We start from the raw sequence: 15,315 nt of genomic DNA on the forward strand, positions 1-15,315 counted from the left end.
TTCCTAAAATTCCTCAATTTACTCTTCACGGAACCCCCATCTCTCAGAACTGCAAACTCCACCAGTGCATGATCACTGCATACGCTGTGGCACCAACTCCCCCCGCCCCCAACTTTCCCAGTGCAAAGAATTTAATTCCTCCTGTAATTCTCCTTCTTCATAAGTGTACAGAGGAAAACAGAAGTCAATATGCTATCTCAGAGATTTTTCACAGCCATGCTGACAGCACCTGCTGGACCTTCACAATCACCTGAAACAATTACTGATAAATAGTCTCTACAAAAATGTCCTAAATGTGATACTACCACTCATACTCAAAGAAAATACATACAAGACTAATGGGTAATAAATATATTCAGATTTACTCCACCTGTCTACAAAGACAGAACTAGTTGTTTCAGAATGGCTATAAAACACTGGCTATAAAAGTACCTAATGGGTCCCCTCCAGTGGAACAAAGAACTAAATAAACATCGACTATACATATATGCCGGCTCTTGTGACTCCTACTCAAGCACAAGAATACCTCTACAATACAAAATACCCTAAAATTTAGCTATAATAAATTAGGGCAAGAGATCTAAAAAGCAGCTGTCCCTGCCTAACATCTCACTGAGAAGAGTGGCAGCAACACAAAAGCAGAATTACAAAGACACTTCAAGACAAAAATGGCACGTACCAGGTAATACCCAGTGTGATAACCACTCATGTACCAGGCTATCAACATGCTCCCCAATGCTTCATCGTCCTCAGGAGAGTCCGGCCTCATAGGTGGTGGAGGAGGAATCAACTGAAAAACCACAAAGGAAAGGTCTGTGTTTCAGCAGGGTATATCCCAGGTTAGATAGCAAGCAAGTCTAAAAGATCAAAATATAAAACTGAAAAATAGGAACACAGCCTGGATGCATTCTCTGAAAAGGAGTCAAATAAGACAGTATTTTCTGAAAATGTGTAAATTCCAAAGGCTGGGAGAAAAAGGATTCCTGTAGCTTGGCTACACGCAGAAAGTTATATTAGGGGAAAATATTTATCTGCATCAGTGAAATGCTGTTAATCAAATGTAAGGTGTAGTTTCTTTAAATAATTTCTATCTTTACATTCTTACCAACAGCTTCGCCATCAAAAAAATGAGTGCAGATCAGATCTTGTGCATTAGATTATTGTAAGACTTGTAACCAAATGCATTATCAAATACCTGGAAAATATAGACTCCAACACAGAATGTGCTCTAAAAACACAGGCAGTGAGCATATTCAGTTAGAAAACTTGAGATCACCACCATTTATCTCTGACACTTTCTTTCTCATTCTCCTATCACTTACTGGTGGTCCTGCTGGGAAGGGCGGGGGCCAGCAAGATAAAAACGATGGAGATGCCCTGAATTTTGATCCAGCCTACATCAAAAAAAATTGAAGAGTGCAAATTACAACCAAATTTCAGGCATTAGGATTTTATTTAAGAGAATTATTTGAAGAAATTCACAAACCTTAAACTAAAGACAAAACATCCCAGCAATTTAATGAAACTGCAATAACAACACCCAGTAGCTATTTCTGTGGAGCATTCCATGGCTGGAAAAGTAAAACTTAAATTACACATCACTGAAGTAAACAGTGCTGAAACAGGGTTCTAGTTAGTACAAGCAGTTTAAAGAGCTTTTTTCTAAATAGAAGTCAGTGGTTTTACTCTCACACGAATAAACACATCTAATATTGCCCACAGGCAAACGGATGATTTCTCTGCTCCTGCGTGGCTGGGGGCACAGGCTGACTAAATTTCATTATGCTTGTGAATGTCTCTAAAGTGAGCTTTCATACAAATCCACTGATATGAAAGTAAAATCTTATAAAGAAACCATGGACAAAGAGTAATATTTAGAAAACACAATGCTGTGTTCAGCTGCACCATTATTTAGACTTCTATACAACAGGAAAACTGAAAAGCGTATCAACACCCCAGCACTCATAATTCAATAGAGAAGCTATAGCTGGGAGCTTCTATGACATCTGGACACCGCTTTTCCTGCCTTCAGTGTTCTGTGTAGCAACACGTATGGATTGGCTAGAAAAAATGCAATCTTAAAACATCAATAGTGCTACCCCTTTTCACATCTTTACCAATTATCTGGATGAGAGGATCGAGTGCCCCCTCAGTAAGTTTGCAAATGACAGCAAGCTGGGTGGAAATGTTGATCCGCTTTAGGGTAGGAAGGCTCTGCAGAAGGATCTGGGCAGGCTGGATCAATGGGCCAAGGCCAACTGTATGAGGTTCAACAAGGTCAAATGCCAGGTCCTGCACTTCAGTCACAACCACCCCATGCAATGCTACAGGCTTGGGGAGGAGTGGCTGGAAAACTGCCTGGTGGAAAATGACCTTGGGGTGCTGGTTGACAGCCGGCTGAACATGAGCCAGCAGTGTGCCCAGGTGGCCAAGAAGGCCAACAGCATCCTGGCTTGTATCAGGAATAGTGTGGCCAGCAGGAGCAGGGAGGTGATCATGCCCCTGTACTGGGCACTGGTGAGACTGCACCATGAGTACTGTGTTCAGTTTTGGGCCCCTCACTACAAGAAGGACAGTGAGGTGCTGGAGCATGTCCAGAGAAGGGCAGCAAGGCTGAAGAAGGGGCTGGAGAACAAGTCTTACGAGGAGCAGCTGAGGAGCTGGGGTTGAGTCTGGAGAAGAGGAGGCTGAGGGGGGACCTTATTGCTCTCTACAACTACCTGAAAGGAGGTTGTAGTGAGGTAGGTGTTGGTCTCTTCTCACAGGTAACTTGCAGTAGGACAAGAGGCAACGGCCTCAAGTTGTGTCAGGGGAGATTTCAATTGGATATTAGGAAAAATTTCTTTACTGAAAGAGTGGTCAGGCATTGGAACAGGCTGCCCAGGGGCGTAGTGGAGTCCCCATCCCTGGCGGTGTTCAAAAAAAGTGTAGATGAGGCACTTCAGGATATGGTTTAGCAGGCATCGTGGTGTTGGGTGGATGGTTGGACTTGATGATCTTAGAAGTCTTTTCCAAACTATGATTCTATGATGATCACTAACAGCACTATCACAGTCCAAGGAACAACATCCCTCTTAAGTTACATGGCAATTGCAAACCCGGAGTCAGCTAGCGAGAAGACTTTCCTCCCTAGGCGGCAGCACAGCAAAAGGGCTGCACTGTGGCCAGATTATTATAAAGCAACATGCCAACAGGCTCTAACATGCACGTCTGTATATCCATTCTCAAAACACTGTTACTACGTTTCTAGACAACGATAAATATCCTATTGTCTCAGGATTCAGACACTAGGCTTAACAGTGGTATATTAATTATTTGATATAAGGTTGAGCTTACCCCTCCCAGGCCTGCAGCTGGTGGTGGGGTGGGAAAACGTAGGTTTTGAGGGGATAATCTTGCTTTTGTGCAGTTGTTCTTGTTTCGAGGTGACTGGGAAGATTTTTCGCTTTCATCTGTTGAATATGGAGTCTCGTTTTCATTCTAGAAGAGCAAGATGTTTTTATGAGATGCACTGCACAGGAGTTTACAGCAAGCAATTTTAGCATGAAAAAGCCTGGAAAGGCCCACCTACATCCTTCCCTCTCTTTAGCCCTCCCAGTCCTAGCCAGGAAAGATCTTATAACCTAATCATCTTACCTGCTCATCTTTTTAGCTACATTATCTTTCACTCATGAATATCTTGTTGTCCCCTCCCTTTCCTCCATGCTAAGTTCAATAAGTAAAGTGACACTTTCACTTCCCCCCATCACCTTGCATCTGTTCACAATGGAATCGGGTATCGATTCTCACTCTGAACACCACAGTGTTATCAGAAATACTGAAAAAGTTGATTCTCCCACTTTCCCTTTCCTTTTCAGAAGAATGAAAAAGTGTCCCTCACCTCCCCAGAATTCCCCATCCCATTTACTGTTTCGTCACCGGCTGCAGGAAGTATATCAGACAGGCTCTGCTCCTCCTGATTTCCATATCCTGTGTAAGTAACAACACACGTGCCCCTCTTCTGATTGATGGAGGCAATAGTTGCTAGGTACATATTACCATCCTCAGACCAAGTGGCATTACAGCTGTCACCAACTTTCCACTGCAACAGAAGCAAGAGAGACCAGTAAGCATCTACACCAATGAACAGAGCGAAAGATGCCTTTTTCTAAACTGCTTTTAGTCCCAGACACAAGAAAGATGACTCTCACCCAGAAAGTTTTTCCTTTGAGCATGGTAAAATTGCTCAACGTAACCTATAAACAAGGTTTATAATGTAATCACATCCCCCCCCACCCCAGAATGTTGCTCTCAAGGCAATAAAAAAGCCACTTTCGAGCACCACAGAGAAGCGCAACACGCGGTACGAGCATCACTAGCGTTTACAGGCGAGGCGACCTGTCTCACAGGCAGCGCGTTGCTCTTCTTCCTATTCCTGTTCTTCTTACGCGTTTTCCTCTTCATCCCCAGCTGCTGCTCCTGTTTGTCCGAAGGCTCCGAACACTCTCCATTCCTTAAAGCGTTCTTCAGGAAAACAAAGGAGAAAAACAACACTCGAAGGCAAACCAGCGGCCCGGCCCAGGGTCCCGCCGCGCCCGGGGCCGCCCCCCTTACCTTGAAGGAGGCCACCGCCTTGTCGTACGCCTTGATGAGGGCCGTGTCGTCCCACACGTCCGAGTCGTCGCTCTGCGGAGGACACGGACCGCTTTACCGCCGCGCCGCGCCGCGCCGCCCCCCTCCCCGCTCCCCGGCCCCGGCACCCACCTGCCCGGTCCCGCGTCGGAACAGCACCCGCTCCGCCATGCCGGCCCCAGCCAGGAGCGGCCGCCTCCTGCGCGGACGCCGAATCGTCACTTCCTGCGCGCCGCGGCCCCGCCCCGCGCGGGTGTGGGCGGGGCTCGGCTCCGGGGCGGCTCAGGCCTTCGGGCCGCCGGGGCGGGGCAGGCCCGGCCGCGCCCCCGCCTGCCGTGCCCCGCGAAGCGCGACAGCGGGGCCCAGCCCCCTCGGAGCCGCTGGCCCGCTGCAGGCCCCGGGCCGAGCCGGGCTCCCCCCGAGCGGCAGAGACGCCTCACGGTTCCGCGTTCTCCTTCCGCCGCCTTGCCGCCCCGGGCAGCGCCGCGTTTCCTCGCACCGGGCCTGGTCCCGTCACTGCCGTGACGCGGCCGCTTCCGGATCGGGCGAGGCCCGCAGCCCGCTGGCGTCAGGCCCGCGGCTCAAAGCCACCGTCGGCCGCGCCCCGGTGAAACCTGCAGCCAGGCAGGCGTCCCCACAGCGCAGGCCGAGCGCTGCGGCTTACAACAGGCACTTCTTAACGTATGGATTTTGTTTACCCTTGCTGTACTTGCATACTTCCACAATTCCATCGATCCTTTATGTTCTTGGAAACGTATCAACTGATCATTAACCACTTCAGATTAGACAGCATTTCATGCAACATTTTATTGTAAAAATAATTTGAGATTTACAGTTCAGACCTCTGCAGGGTTAAGCACGTTTAGCAAGTGTGTTCCATTCCGAACAAAGCTGTACTTCCAAGAATTAAGAAGATCTGGTCTAACTGTAGATTCAGAAACTCGCCGTTACTGGAACCATTAAGTGAAATCAACAAACGCAGCAAAAGCTGGAGTAAAGCTATTGCTTGGTACTTTTATTCACACGCATGCAGAACAGCACCCCAGACAACTAAGCCCGCGCTAACCAGAAAATACTCTAACGCTAGCTGAACAACTCCGCAAGACAGATGTGTAATTATTTAACAGCCAGACACTTTTATGAATGATCTTCCAGGCCTTTGTGCTTCACTGGCGCACTCTTTCTTCCCCATCTGGGCAGCTCATTTTGCTCCTGCCTGCAGAGACTTCCTTTCATTAGCTGCTTTTTGTTTTTGCTGCATAATTTCAGAGTCTCTGAAAAAAAAAAAAGTATTTCAGATACCGGCTCACTGTTTTTCTAAGTACAGTTTTTGCCCTTTAGCAACCCCCATTTCAAGTAGGGAGAAAGATTAGTATAAAACTTCTCAGCCATGAGCACGCTGTTTCTATTACCCTGTTTTTTTTCACTACAGTATCCCATGAGGCAGACAAGTTACTTGATTAGTAGACCTTACGTAATTCTTTTAGTTTTAGAAGCAAAGGACACAATGGATCAAACAGCTTCAATAAAGTACTACACAAACTTTTCCTGTTCACACCAGGCAAAAAGCTGCTCAAAAGAAGTAAAAGTTTTACAGGTCTCACCAAAAATAAACCTGTTTAACAGCAGATACAGTAAAACCTACATCCATGGTTTAAACTCTGCCATGTGGATGGACCGTGAATCAAGGCAAAGTACTTAAAAGCTGTTTCAGCTAAGACACTGGGTTCTTTCTGACCCGTTTCCCCCTCCTATTTTGCACAACCATTTCACTCCACTGTACTAGACCTTACCTCTGTTTTCTCTGAGAAGCTGACAAGCTATCCTCTTTCCTTTTCCCTTTGTGGATCTCCTGAGTCTTCTTCAGATTCTTTTGGCGGGCAAGTTCACGCTGATTCCCACCTGTAAGACAATACACAGTTTACACGGGTACTACCACTTTTTACACACAGTGTATTATAAAGGCGGTAGATGAGGTTCGGCTCAATCTGTAGAGTTGGTATGGGAGTATCTTCTGTAGTTGGCAACATCTTCCATCACAGTCTGCCCCTCCAGTACACAATGGGAGGCATGAAAGCCCATTAGTTCTCACATTCACATTTCTACAGGTCAAGTCCCAGAGATCGCCAAAACCCATTCCAATATTCCTTCCAGAAACTCAGTGCAATTCCCCAGAGGAGACTGAAGGCAGATCATCTCATCAATAACCCAGGCAAAATGACGACAGTAACTCAGCCGAAGAGGAGTCATCCTCTCTATCTCAAACAGACTCCAGCATCCAATACAGCTTACAAATTAATTGCACACTGAAAGAACAGCATTAAAATGAGGGGAGCCTGAGAGAGTTTGTAAACTTCCTCAAACTCTTCCCAAGGCCTTCTAAGAAATCAAAAGGCAAATGGCTGCAAGTATTTGGAATCCAGAAACATTCACCTGCTTCCAGTCTGTAGTGCTGTCATACAAAATCACTGATGGGTTCAATCACATCCCGTGGTCAAGCACCATGAACTTTTCAAGTCTTGCTCATAGTTGGTAATAGCAGTTAGGGCTCTTACATGCATTTATACAAAGAATACATTTCTGCAAATGCCACTTAGAAGATGACCAGTATAGTTAAGACATACAGGAACTTTGGCTTTACTTTTTAATGGATAAAGCCCCAAAACAACTTAGCACAGGATTCATAATGTATTATTAGGCACTGATACCCCAGAAGCTCAGCTAGCACTATCAAATGCTAAAGTTGCCTTACTCTGGGAACCGCGAAGGCAGAGCGGAAGACAAGGCACACAAGAAGCTGTACGTAAGTTTAATTCATTTTTGCTCCAAGGCAGCTGACATGTGTGCAGTATGAGGCTACAGATCTTCAACCCAAGATTCTGTTTACCTACCATATACCACAAAGCCCCTTGCAGAAGAAGTGGGGCTGACGAAGCTGAAGTTAACACACAACCAAACTCTAGTTCCTCGTCAAGACAGCTTCTTCAGAATAAAACTGAAGCAGTTTAGGACTAGGTCAATTTTAAACAGCAACCTGATGATAGGATCCATAGCTTTGTATTTACCCCATTTCTGAGCTGATAAAGGCATCTGCCATGTCAACAAGTAGACAAGAGCAACCCTGAAGAAGAAGGGTTTCTGTGCATTCTTCACACCAGTACGTGTACTGTCTGAAGCCCAGATGAACAGAGTGTATTACGACTGCTGCTTCCTGAGGGCTGCTCCTGCCTTGGAAAACACAATTCATCTGTGACAGGATGAAAGTACTACCTTTCAAAAAAGCTAAGAGAACCCTGCTTCATGCTCCTCACTAGCATTCAGTCAGATCCTGTCTCCAAAGTCCATGTAGAAGATGGGCCACTGTTTGTTCAGAAACTGAAGAAAAACAGCTTCTATCTCGGGCAGCACTGATGTTGATTAGAACTCGATGACTCATGAGCAGATGATGCATTCCAGGCTATAAATGGTTCTTGAGATTTGTGGTGCTCAGCAGGCGTGAATGTCATATGAACAAGTTAGCAGCAATGAAACAGCTCTTCTGTGGTGCTTAAAGAAAAGAATTCATCATAAAGAAAAAGAGGCAGAAGTCAACACACAGTGCTATAGTCAGAATTCACCATGGTGGTGACGGGTTGACGGCTGGACTTGATGATCTTAGAGGTCTTTTACAACCTTAACAATTCTATGATTCCTTACAAGCAGAGTGTCTGCAGAGTTACTCCATCCACATCGAAAGACTGTAAACTTACGAACCAAACTAACTGGCATCACTGAAAAGCTTGGCTGCCACTTCTGCACAGAAAAGCAGAGCAGGTGGGAAAGCAGAGCAATACAGTATGCACACAAGGCATAGGGAGCCAAACCACTATTTGAAAAGAAACTTACTTGTATTGTCCCTGCTTCCAAGTAAACGTTGCCAAGCACTGTCTGGCCACAGTACTTCACCTGGGATGCTGAATGAGTATCCCTAGCTCCAAGGGAGACGGTGCTGTTTTCTACATTCTGTAACATCAACCTAATTCTTCCATGAAGTGTGGTTCAGTCCTGACAGAAGAAAATTCAGCTTCCTGTAATGTGAAATTCAAGCATGAACTGCCACATAAGCCCAGTACACCCTTCCTGCTTACACTTGAGCATTCCCATCCTCACCTGCATCTGCAAGACGTATGCCTTAGTTCAACCTGTCCCTACTCTTGCAATCTAAGATCCAGCTATTCTCGAAGAGAAAGGGAAGACCTCTGAAGAGCAGTGGAACAAGCAGTAATTATCTTTACTGTAACGAGGTCAAAGAGAATGGCAGTAAGGATTGGCTACTGAGGTCATCATCCCTGGAGTTCTCTCTGAGCAGCATGTCAGAACTTAAAGCAGAAGAAAAGTGTCTGCCACTGTGCCCCAAAAATAGAAAGCAAAAGTAAACAGAGCTGTTTGACGCAAGAACAAAGCCATAATGGAAGACAAGTGACAAAAAACCCCTTCAATTCATCTAGTCATCACCATCATCACAAATTTATTCAGTTTTCAGGTACCCTGAAATTTGGCAAAGCAACAAGTACCATGAACTTCTGAATTCAGCGGCACAATAAGCAGCTGTTAATCAGCAATCCGTTCTTATTCTATTACATGTCCATTAGAAATCACAGGGTCTAGCCAGGTCTGACTGACAACAAAGCGCTGAACCCCGACAACAGGTACTAAAGCTATGACTAGACCATTTGGTAGCGCACCGCCACTTCCACACCTCTACTATTCAGATACTGTACTAAACTAGGCCATCCTAAAACAAAATGTTATGATTCTGCTAAGCTCAGGTGTCGGATGCTGCCCCTTTCTAACCTTAAGCTGTTTATTTTAGCACCATGCAGAGCAGTGAAAAAAATATATTAACAAAAGCCATAAACCTGCCCGTTCCTCACATTCAGGGTCTGATTTGTGCACAATCTGTTTATGATCCAGGTCTCCATCTGCACTTCCAGCAGCACAGCGGCTTAGCTGCTACGTATTTTTAAGTGTGAATGTAAAAGTGCCTCCTCAGTTAAACACAGGCAGCTTCTGTATTGCCAAGCGGAATACGCAGAAGCCAAAACAGCAACCCCACCAGTTAGGTGAGCCGGAGTATTCCGGGTTCGGTTCGCAGTTATCCGCCATTTTGCAGTAGATATACCAACGCTACTTTTAAACAAGGCGATTATTAGCAAGTCCCGGTGCCGTTTCAGCGACAGCCTGGACAACCACCATTGAGGCCACGCAGTACTCAGCATTCGGCAGGGACACATGGCCCTTTATTCACAAACCGGACGGCGCCCAGGACTGCAGCTGGCCGCTACTGTTGTTCCAGCAGACCTCAGCCTCTCTTCCCCCCCAGCCCGGCGCCGGGCTGAGGAAGGTTTTGCTCCGCGCCGGGCCGGCGACAGGACGCGGGCAGCCTCGGGATTTCGCCGATCCCCCAGGGACCGAGGCCCGACCCCCGCCCCAGGACCGACGGCCGGCCTGGAGCCGAGCGGCGCGGGGCACGGTCCCCGAGCAGCCCCCCCCCGAGGCCTGTGGGCACTCACGGGTCATGGCGAGACGCTCCGGCCACGAAGCACCGCCGCCCCCGCCGCCAAAGACCACTCGCACCCCTCCGGCTGCCAGAACCTTCTGGGTCCCCGCCCGACCCTGCCGCCCCCTATAACACCTCGCTGGGCCCTGGCGTCACTACGACGCGCGGGTGGGCGGCACCCCGCCCACCGGCCTGGGCCAATCAGCGGGCTGCCGGCACCCGGGAACAGCCGCCTCGGTCTGACAGGCGGTTCTCGCGCCGCACTCCTGCTCGCCGTTGGTCTTCCCGCCGCCGCCACCGCCCCCGCCCTCTCTCGCCCCGCCTCTTCCCGCCACCGCCCGCCTATGACGTCGCGGGGCGCGCCGGCGGGTGACATGCTGTGAGGCGGGCGAGCTCGCGCGCGGCGTTACCGGGGCCGTGCGCCGCTGACGCTGAGTTCGCGGGCGGGCGCGCGCCTGCCCGTGTCCCTCTGCCGCGCGCCCGGAGCGAGCCACTGGCGCCATGTTCCGCCGGGCCCGCCTCACCGTGCGGCCCAACGTGCGACCCGCGGGCAGGGGCGGCGCGGCGGACCCGGGGCCTCAGGGCTCGGGATCCCCGGCGGCTACCGCAGCGGGGGGAGCGGCGGCCGAGCCCCCGCCGGCCGCGGCGCGGGCCGAGAGGTGAGTCCCGGCGGAGTGCGGGGCGAGCCGTGGCGCGCCGCGCCGTGGGGCTCCCCCGGCGGGGTCTGGCCTGGGCCACCGCCCGGCTGTGGATGCTGGGGAGGCGGGGGGCCGGCCCGCCCCGCCGCCCGGCTGGGGGACGCGGGGGTGGCTGGGTCTCCCACGAGGCTGACGGTCGCGGCCTCTCGCCTCCCGCCCGTCCCTGCGCCCGCCGGGCCTGGTCTCGTCTCGGAGACTCCCGGAGCGGAGGCGCGGCGCTGCCCGGCGGCCGGTGTCCGGCCGCGGGGGTGCCTGCGGTGACCGGGCGGCGGCCGCAACCCGAGCGAAACCCGCGTTGCTGTACTGCGGTTGCGCTGCGGGTGCTGGAGATCACGTATGAGCTAGGACTGCGAAGGAGGGGCCTGGCGTGGCCCGGTGCTCGGGTTTTCTGGCCGTGCGGCAGCGAGGAGCTCCAGTTTGCCGTGCACAGCGAAATTTCTGTGCGCTCGAGAACTGAATGACTCTGATGTTGCGTTCTTACGTCGCTTCCTGGTTGGTGTCCACCACTTCACGCGTTAGCGAGGGAGAGCTTTCTGGCTTTTCCCTGTTTGGTTGTTCAGTTTTGCTAAGTGCATTTCGTAGTGATGGAAATGCACGGTAAGGTTGGTGCTGGGACCAGCCTTCGGGCCATCATCCCTGTTGTGGGTTAACCCCGGCTGGCAGCTAAGCTCCACGCAGCTCCTTGCTTCCTCCCCCCGACGTGGTGGGATGGGCAGAGAATTAAAAGGGCAAAAAGCTTTTTGGGTTGAGATAAGAACAGTTTAACAGGTAAAGCAACAGCCGTACACACAACCAAAGCAAAATCCGGAATTCATGCGCCACTTCCCATCGACAGACGGGCATTCAGCCGTCTCCAGGAAAGCAGGGCTTTGTGCGTGTAGTTGTTACATGGGAAGACGAACGCCGTTATTCGAAATGCCCTCCTTTCTTCCTTCTTCCCCCAGCTTGTACTGCTGAGCACACACCAGCTGGTGTGGGATATCCCTTTGGTCAGCTGGGGTCGGCCTGCTGTCCCGCCTGCATCCCCTCCCCGCTGCTTGTGCACCTCCAGCCTGCTCGCTGGTGGGCAGCGTGAGGAAAGGCTTTGATGCTATGTGAGCACTGCTCAGCAATAGCTGAGACATAGGTGTGTTACCAGCACTGTTTTGGTCACAAATGCGAAATATCAGCACCATATGAGGAAAATTAACTCTATCCCTGCCAAAAGCAGTACAGACCAGTTCTTCAGAATGTTGCCCTAGTCTGATAATTGCTCTTCAGAACAACCTTCTCACTAGTTTTAACTAGTTAGTTTTGCATCTTGTATGAATACCTCTGTTCTCTTAGTTGAAACTTGTCCTTTACAACATAATGCAAGGTGGTCTTACAGTCGTCAGTTTCCTGTGAGTAGAAATTCAGGTATAAGACTAGTGGGCATGGCATGTCTTTAGTAAACCCAAGCTGCCTTTTATTCAACTTGTATCTTAATCTTTTATACTTAAGCTTGTTTTACATTGTTCTGTAAGGATGTTTTTCTTTCAAATTTTGTTCATAAAATGTATGTGTTACAGAGATCAGGTTACTGAATCTTCTGTTACCCAGTACTTTTTTCTTTAAAGAAGATACAGTTTTAATTTTTCGGTTATGTGGTATTGCTGCTGATTCAGCAGACTTATCAAAGACTTTCATGTTTATGATTTAATGGGTGCTTCAGTGTAATCTAACTGTAAGTTTCAAAACTAGACACCAGTGCTCTTCTGAGAATGTTCTAAGGGATCTACTAATGTGGCTTGAGAAATAGACATTTGCTGCATAAGTAACAGGCTCATGAAAGTATTTTTCTCAATAAATGTGGAACATATCTAGGCATAGAAATCCACAAAATCACATCCTGCTGTTTTAAAGAAAAAGTAGAGCAGTTATAATAAGTTGAAGACTGTTTGTGTCGCAAGTTGTTAACTCTGAATGTAGCATACAAAACCTCTTCGATTTGCCAATACAGTGAAGTGTGTGGGAGGTGGCCAGGACAGAGCTGCTTTGGAGAAGTGCAGGTTTGTAGAATGGCGCACTTGTAGGAAGAGACACGTGAACCACTGGAGTGTTGTGGAGGTTCCACAGCTCAGCTGGAGGGAGAAGGTAGTATCCAACATAAAACTGCTGGGAGACTCTCAGGGGAACTCTTAGTCCTGGAAGCAAGTAGAAAAGGCACAGGTGAAAGCTGCTGCCTTCTTGCCTCAGTGTGGTCACTCTAAATTGCACTGAGTAGCTGGTTCTTAAAGTTTTTGGTTGCGTTTGAAGGTGTAAAGCAACCACATAGGAGAGAGCAGGCCTAGGGATTTATTGTAGAGTAGGAAGTATTAGCTGCTTGGAGAGCTTATGTGGTTGTCCTTATGTAGAGAAACAAGGCATAGTTCCAATGTAAAATTAAAAAAAATTCTTTATGACTCAGTTGTAATTCTGCAGCAGTCTTACTGTGAGCAACAGCCGAGCAGCCAAACGGCAATTTTGCATGCACTTTGAAAATAATTTCTATGTAAGGGATGGAAAAAATACTTGAATAGAAAGCTTTCCAGGAAAGCTAAAAGTTGTTGCCTCTAAAAGGCTACTTTTGATGTGCTAAGTGTAAGCAGTAGAATCACAGCAGCCAGATTCAGTGCTGAGGTTTTCTTGGAATTCACAGTTTATGTATTGTCTACTTGCAAACATATGAAAAGAATGTTCAGATCGGTTGTAATAAAAATCATCAAACTACTTGTTGCATATGGCTTTGTTTAAATGTTTTTAATATCTCAGTTACATTAAGTGGGTTACTTCTTATACAGCTATATTGTATTATGATGTTTGGTATTCTCAGCTGAAAGTAGAGAACCTTCCGAAAAAGGAAGGGGTGGAGACGGCAAATGCGAGTTTAGTGTTACTTGTCATCTGGCTTGTAACAGTAACATTAATAGTAATTAATAGTAGAAAATAATATACCAGATCTTATAGCAAACTAGTTTGTCATGGTTTAACGCCAGCTGGCAACTCGCTCGCTCCTGCCCTGTAGGATGGGGGAGAGAATCGGAAGGGTAAAAGTGATAAAACTTGTGGTGGAGGTAAAGACAATTTAATAGGTAAAGCACAAGCCGTGCGCACAAGGCAAGCAAAGTAAGGAATTCATTCACTGCTCCCGTCAGCAGCCATCTCCAGGAAAGCAGGACTCCATTGTGGTTACTTGGGAAGACAAACGCCATCGCTCCAAATGTGAGCCCCCCCGCTTTCCTTCTTCCCTCCACTTTTGTTGCAGAGCACAACATCATATGGTCTGGAATATCTCTTTGGTCAGTTGGGGTCGGCTGTCCCAGCTGTGTCCCCTCCCACCTTCTTGTGCACCCACAGCCTGCTCACTGGTGGGGTGGTGTGAGGAGCAGAAAAGGCTGTGATGCTATTTAAGCCCTGCTCAGCAGCAGCTAAAACATCCCTGAATTATCAACACAGTTTTCAGCACAAATCCAAAACATAACCCCATACTAGCTACTGTGAAGAAAATTTACTCTAGCCAAAACCAGCACAGTTTATAAGGAAGTACCAGCTACTGGTTGGTTCTAGTGTGGCTTCTTGTATGTACCTGTAGCACTGTGTTTGTACTGATTGGCACATAAACATATTGTGAAAGTAAGAGTTACAAATCTGTCACTGTGAAGTATTTCAGAATACTCTTAAATTTTCCAGCGATGACAAGGCTGATAGCTGCAATGATGCTGGAGGAGGTAGTAAACCTGCAGAGGTGCCTACACAGAGAAGAAAACGGATCTCTACCGTGCCCAATCTTGTCAAACCCAGAGCTGGACCTTCGTCTGCTCAGTGTTCTGCATCAAAACCACAGAGGCGAACATCACAGGCTTCTGATGGCAGTGCTTCACTTCAGAAGCATTCCTCTCCATCAGAAAAGTGTAATGTTGAAAGCTCCTTGAAGTCTCCCATACTGCCTGAAAAGAAAACACCTGTGCCACAAGTGCCACAGTTTTCCCCACTAAAAAAATCAGTGAACAAAGAGCAAACTGTAGGTGTAGCTGATCAAAAAAATGATGATACCTTGCAGAAGAATGTACCCTCCCCCCTCAAGGAGAGACCAACACAGGAAAGATCAGGAACACAAGAAGAAAAGCTACCTACAAAACCTGCTTCCGTGAAAGAGAAACGAGTGTGTTCTGACCGTGAAAGGATCCTCAAAGCTCGGAAGTTACGAGAAATGCTTAAAGAAGAGCTGAAAAAGGAGCGGATGGTAGGTCTTTGTGTTGAGCACTGCTGATCTGTGAAGGGCAAAGACATGTGATTCGCCTTACATCTTTGCAGTAGTGTTTTCTGATGATCATCAGCTGCTTACTTGCAAATAGTCTGTGATATCTCTTAACTCTGTATGGGTTTAGTCTGTTTATAAACAGTAGTAGCACTGTGTTCCCTCAGAATACAGATTTCGTAACAAATTGCATATTTTTTTATTTGATT

General features: G+C 47.9%; 3 protein-coding genes across 12 annotated transcripts in view; 1 reads left to right on the forward strand and 2 right to left on the reverse strand.

Moving 5' to 3' along the window:
- The window catches only part of LOC104337936 (survival motor neuron protein), a 13,311-nt gene extending 8,485 nt beyond the window's left edge, over window positions 1-4,826 (reverse strand). For 3 of the 4 annotated variants that reach the window (XM_075447035.1, XM_075447037.1, XM_075447034.1), the window contains exons 1-7: window positions 4,744-4,826; window positions 4,594-4,665; window positions 4,378-4,503; window positions 3,881-4,081; window positions 3,337-3,480; window positions 1,323-1,394; window positions 680-790 (exon numbers count right to left, since the gene is read on the reverse strand). In XM_075447035.1, coding sequence (XP_075303150.1) covers window positions 680-790; window positions 1,323-1,394; window positions 3,337-3,480; window positions 3,881-4,081; window positions 4,378-4,503; window positions 4,594-4,665; window positions 4,744-4,782 — 765 coding nt within the window. In that variant the 5' untranslated portion in view covers window positions 4,783-4,826. The remainder of the gene's footprint in view (window positions 1-679; window positions 791-1,322; window positions 1,395-3,336; window positions 3,481-3,880; window positions 4,082-4,377; window positions 4,504-4,593; window positions 4,666-4,743) is intronic. The other variant, XM_075447038.1, reaches the window with a different exon arrangement.
- Window positions 4,827-5,403: 577 nt separating this feature from the next.
- LOC104337937 (small EDRK-rich factor 1) lies at window positions 5,404-10,270 on the reverse strand. The gene is made up of 3 exons (XM_075411596.1): window positions 10,164-10,270; window positions 6,405-6,513; window positions 5,404-5,885 (listed from the first exon to the last, which is right to left on the reverse strand). Exons 1-3 carry the CDS (start codon window positions 10,168-10,170, stop codon window positions 5,813-5,815), a joined length of 189 nt encoding a protein of 62 aa, XP_075267711.1. The 5' UTR covers window positions 10,171-10,270; the 3' UTR covers window positions 5,404-5,812.
- Window positions 10,271-10,637: 367 nt separating this feature from the next.
- Window positions 10,638-15,315, forward strand: part of BDP1 (BDP1 general transcription factor IIIB subunit) — a 57,837-nt gene continuing 53,159 nt past the window's right edge. For all 7 annotated transcript variants that reach the window (XM_075447295.1, XM_075447301.1, XM_075447299.1 and 4 more), the window contains exons 1-2: window positions 10,638-10,809; window positions 14,539-15,091. In XM_075447295.1, coding sequence (XP_075303410.1) covers window positions 10,652-10,809; window positions 14,539-15,091 — 711 coding nt within the window. In that variant the 5' untranslated portion in view covers window positions 10,638-10,651. The remainder of the gene's footprint in view (window positions 10,810-14,538; window positions 15,092-15,315) is intronic.

This window comes from Opisthocomus hoazin, chromosome Z (genome assembly GCF_030867145.1).
Source record: "Opisthocomus hoazin isolate bOpiHoa1 chromosome Z, bOpiHoa1.hap1, whole genome shotgun sequence".
NCBI lineage: Eukaryota > Metazoa > Chordata > Aves > Opisthocomiformes > Opisthocomidae > Opisthocomus > Opisthocomus hoazin.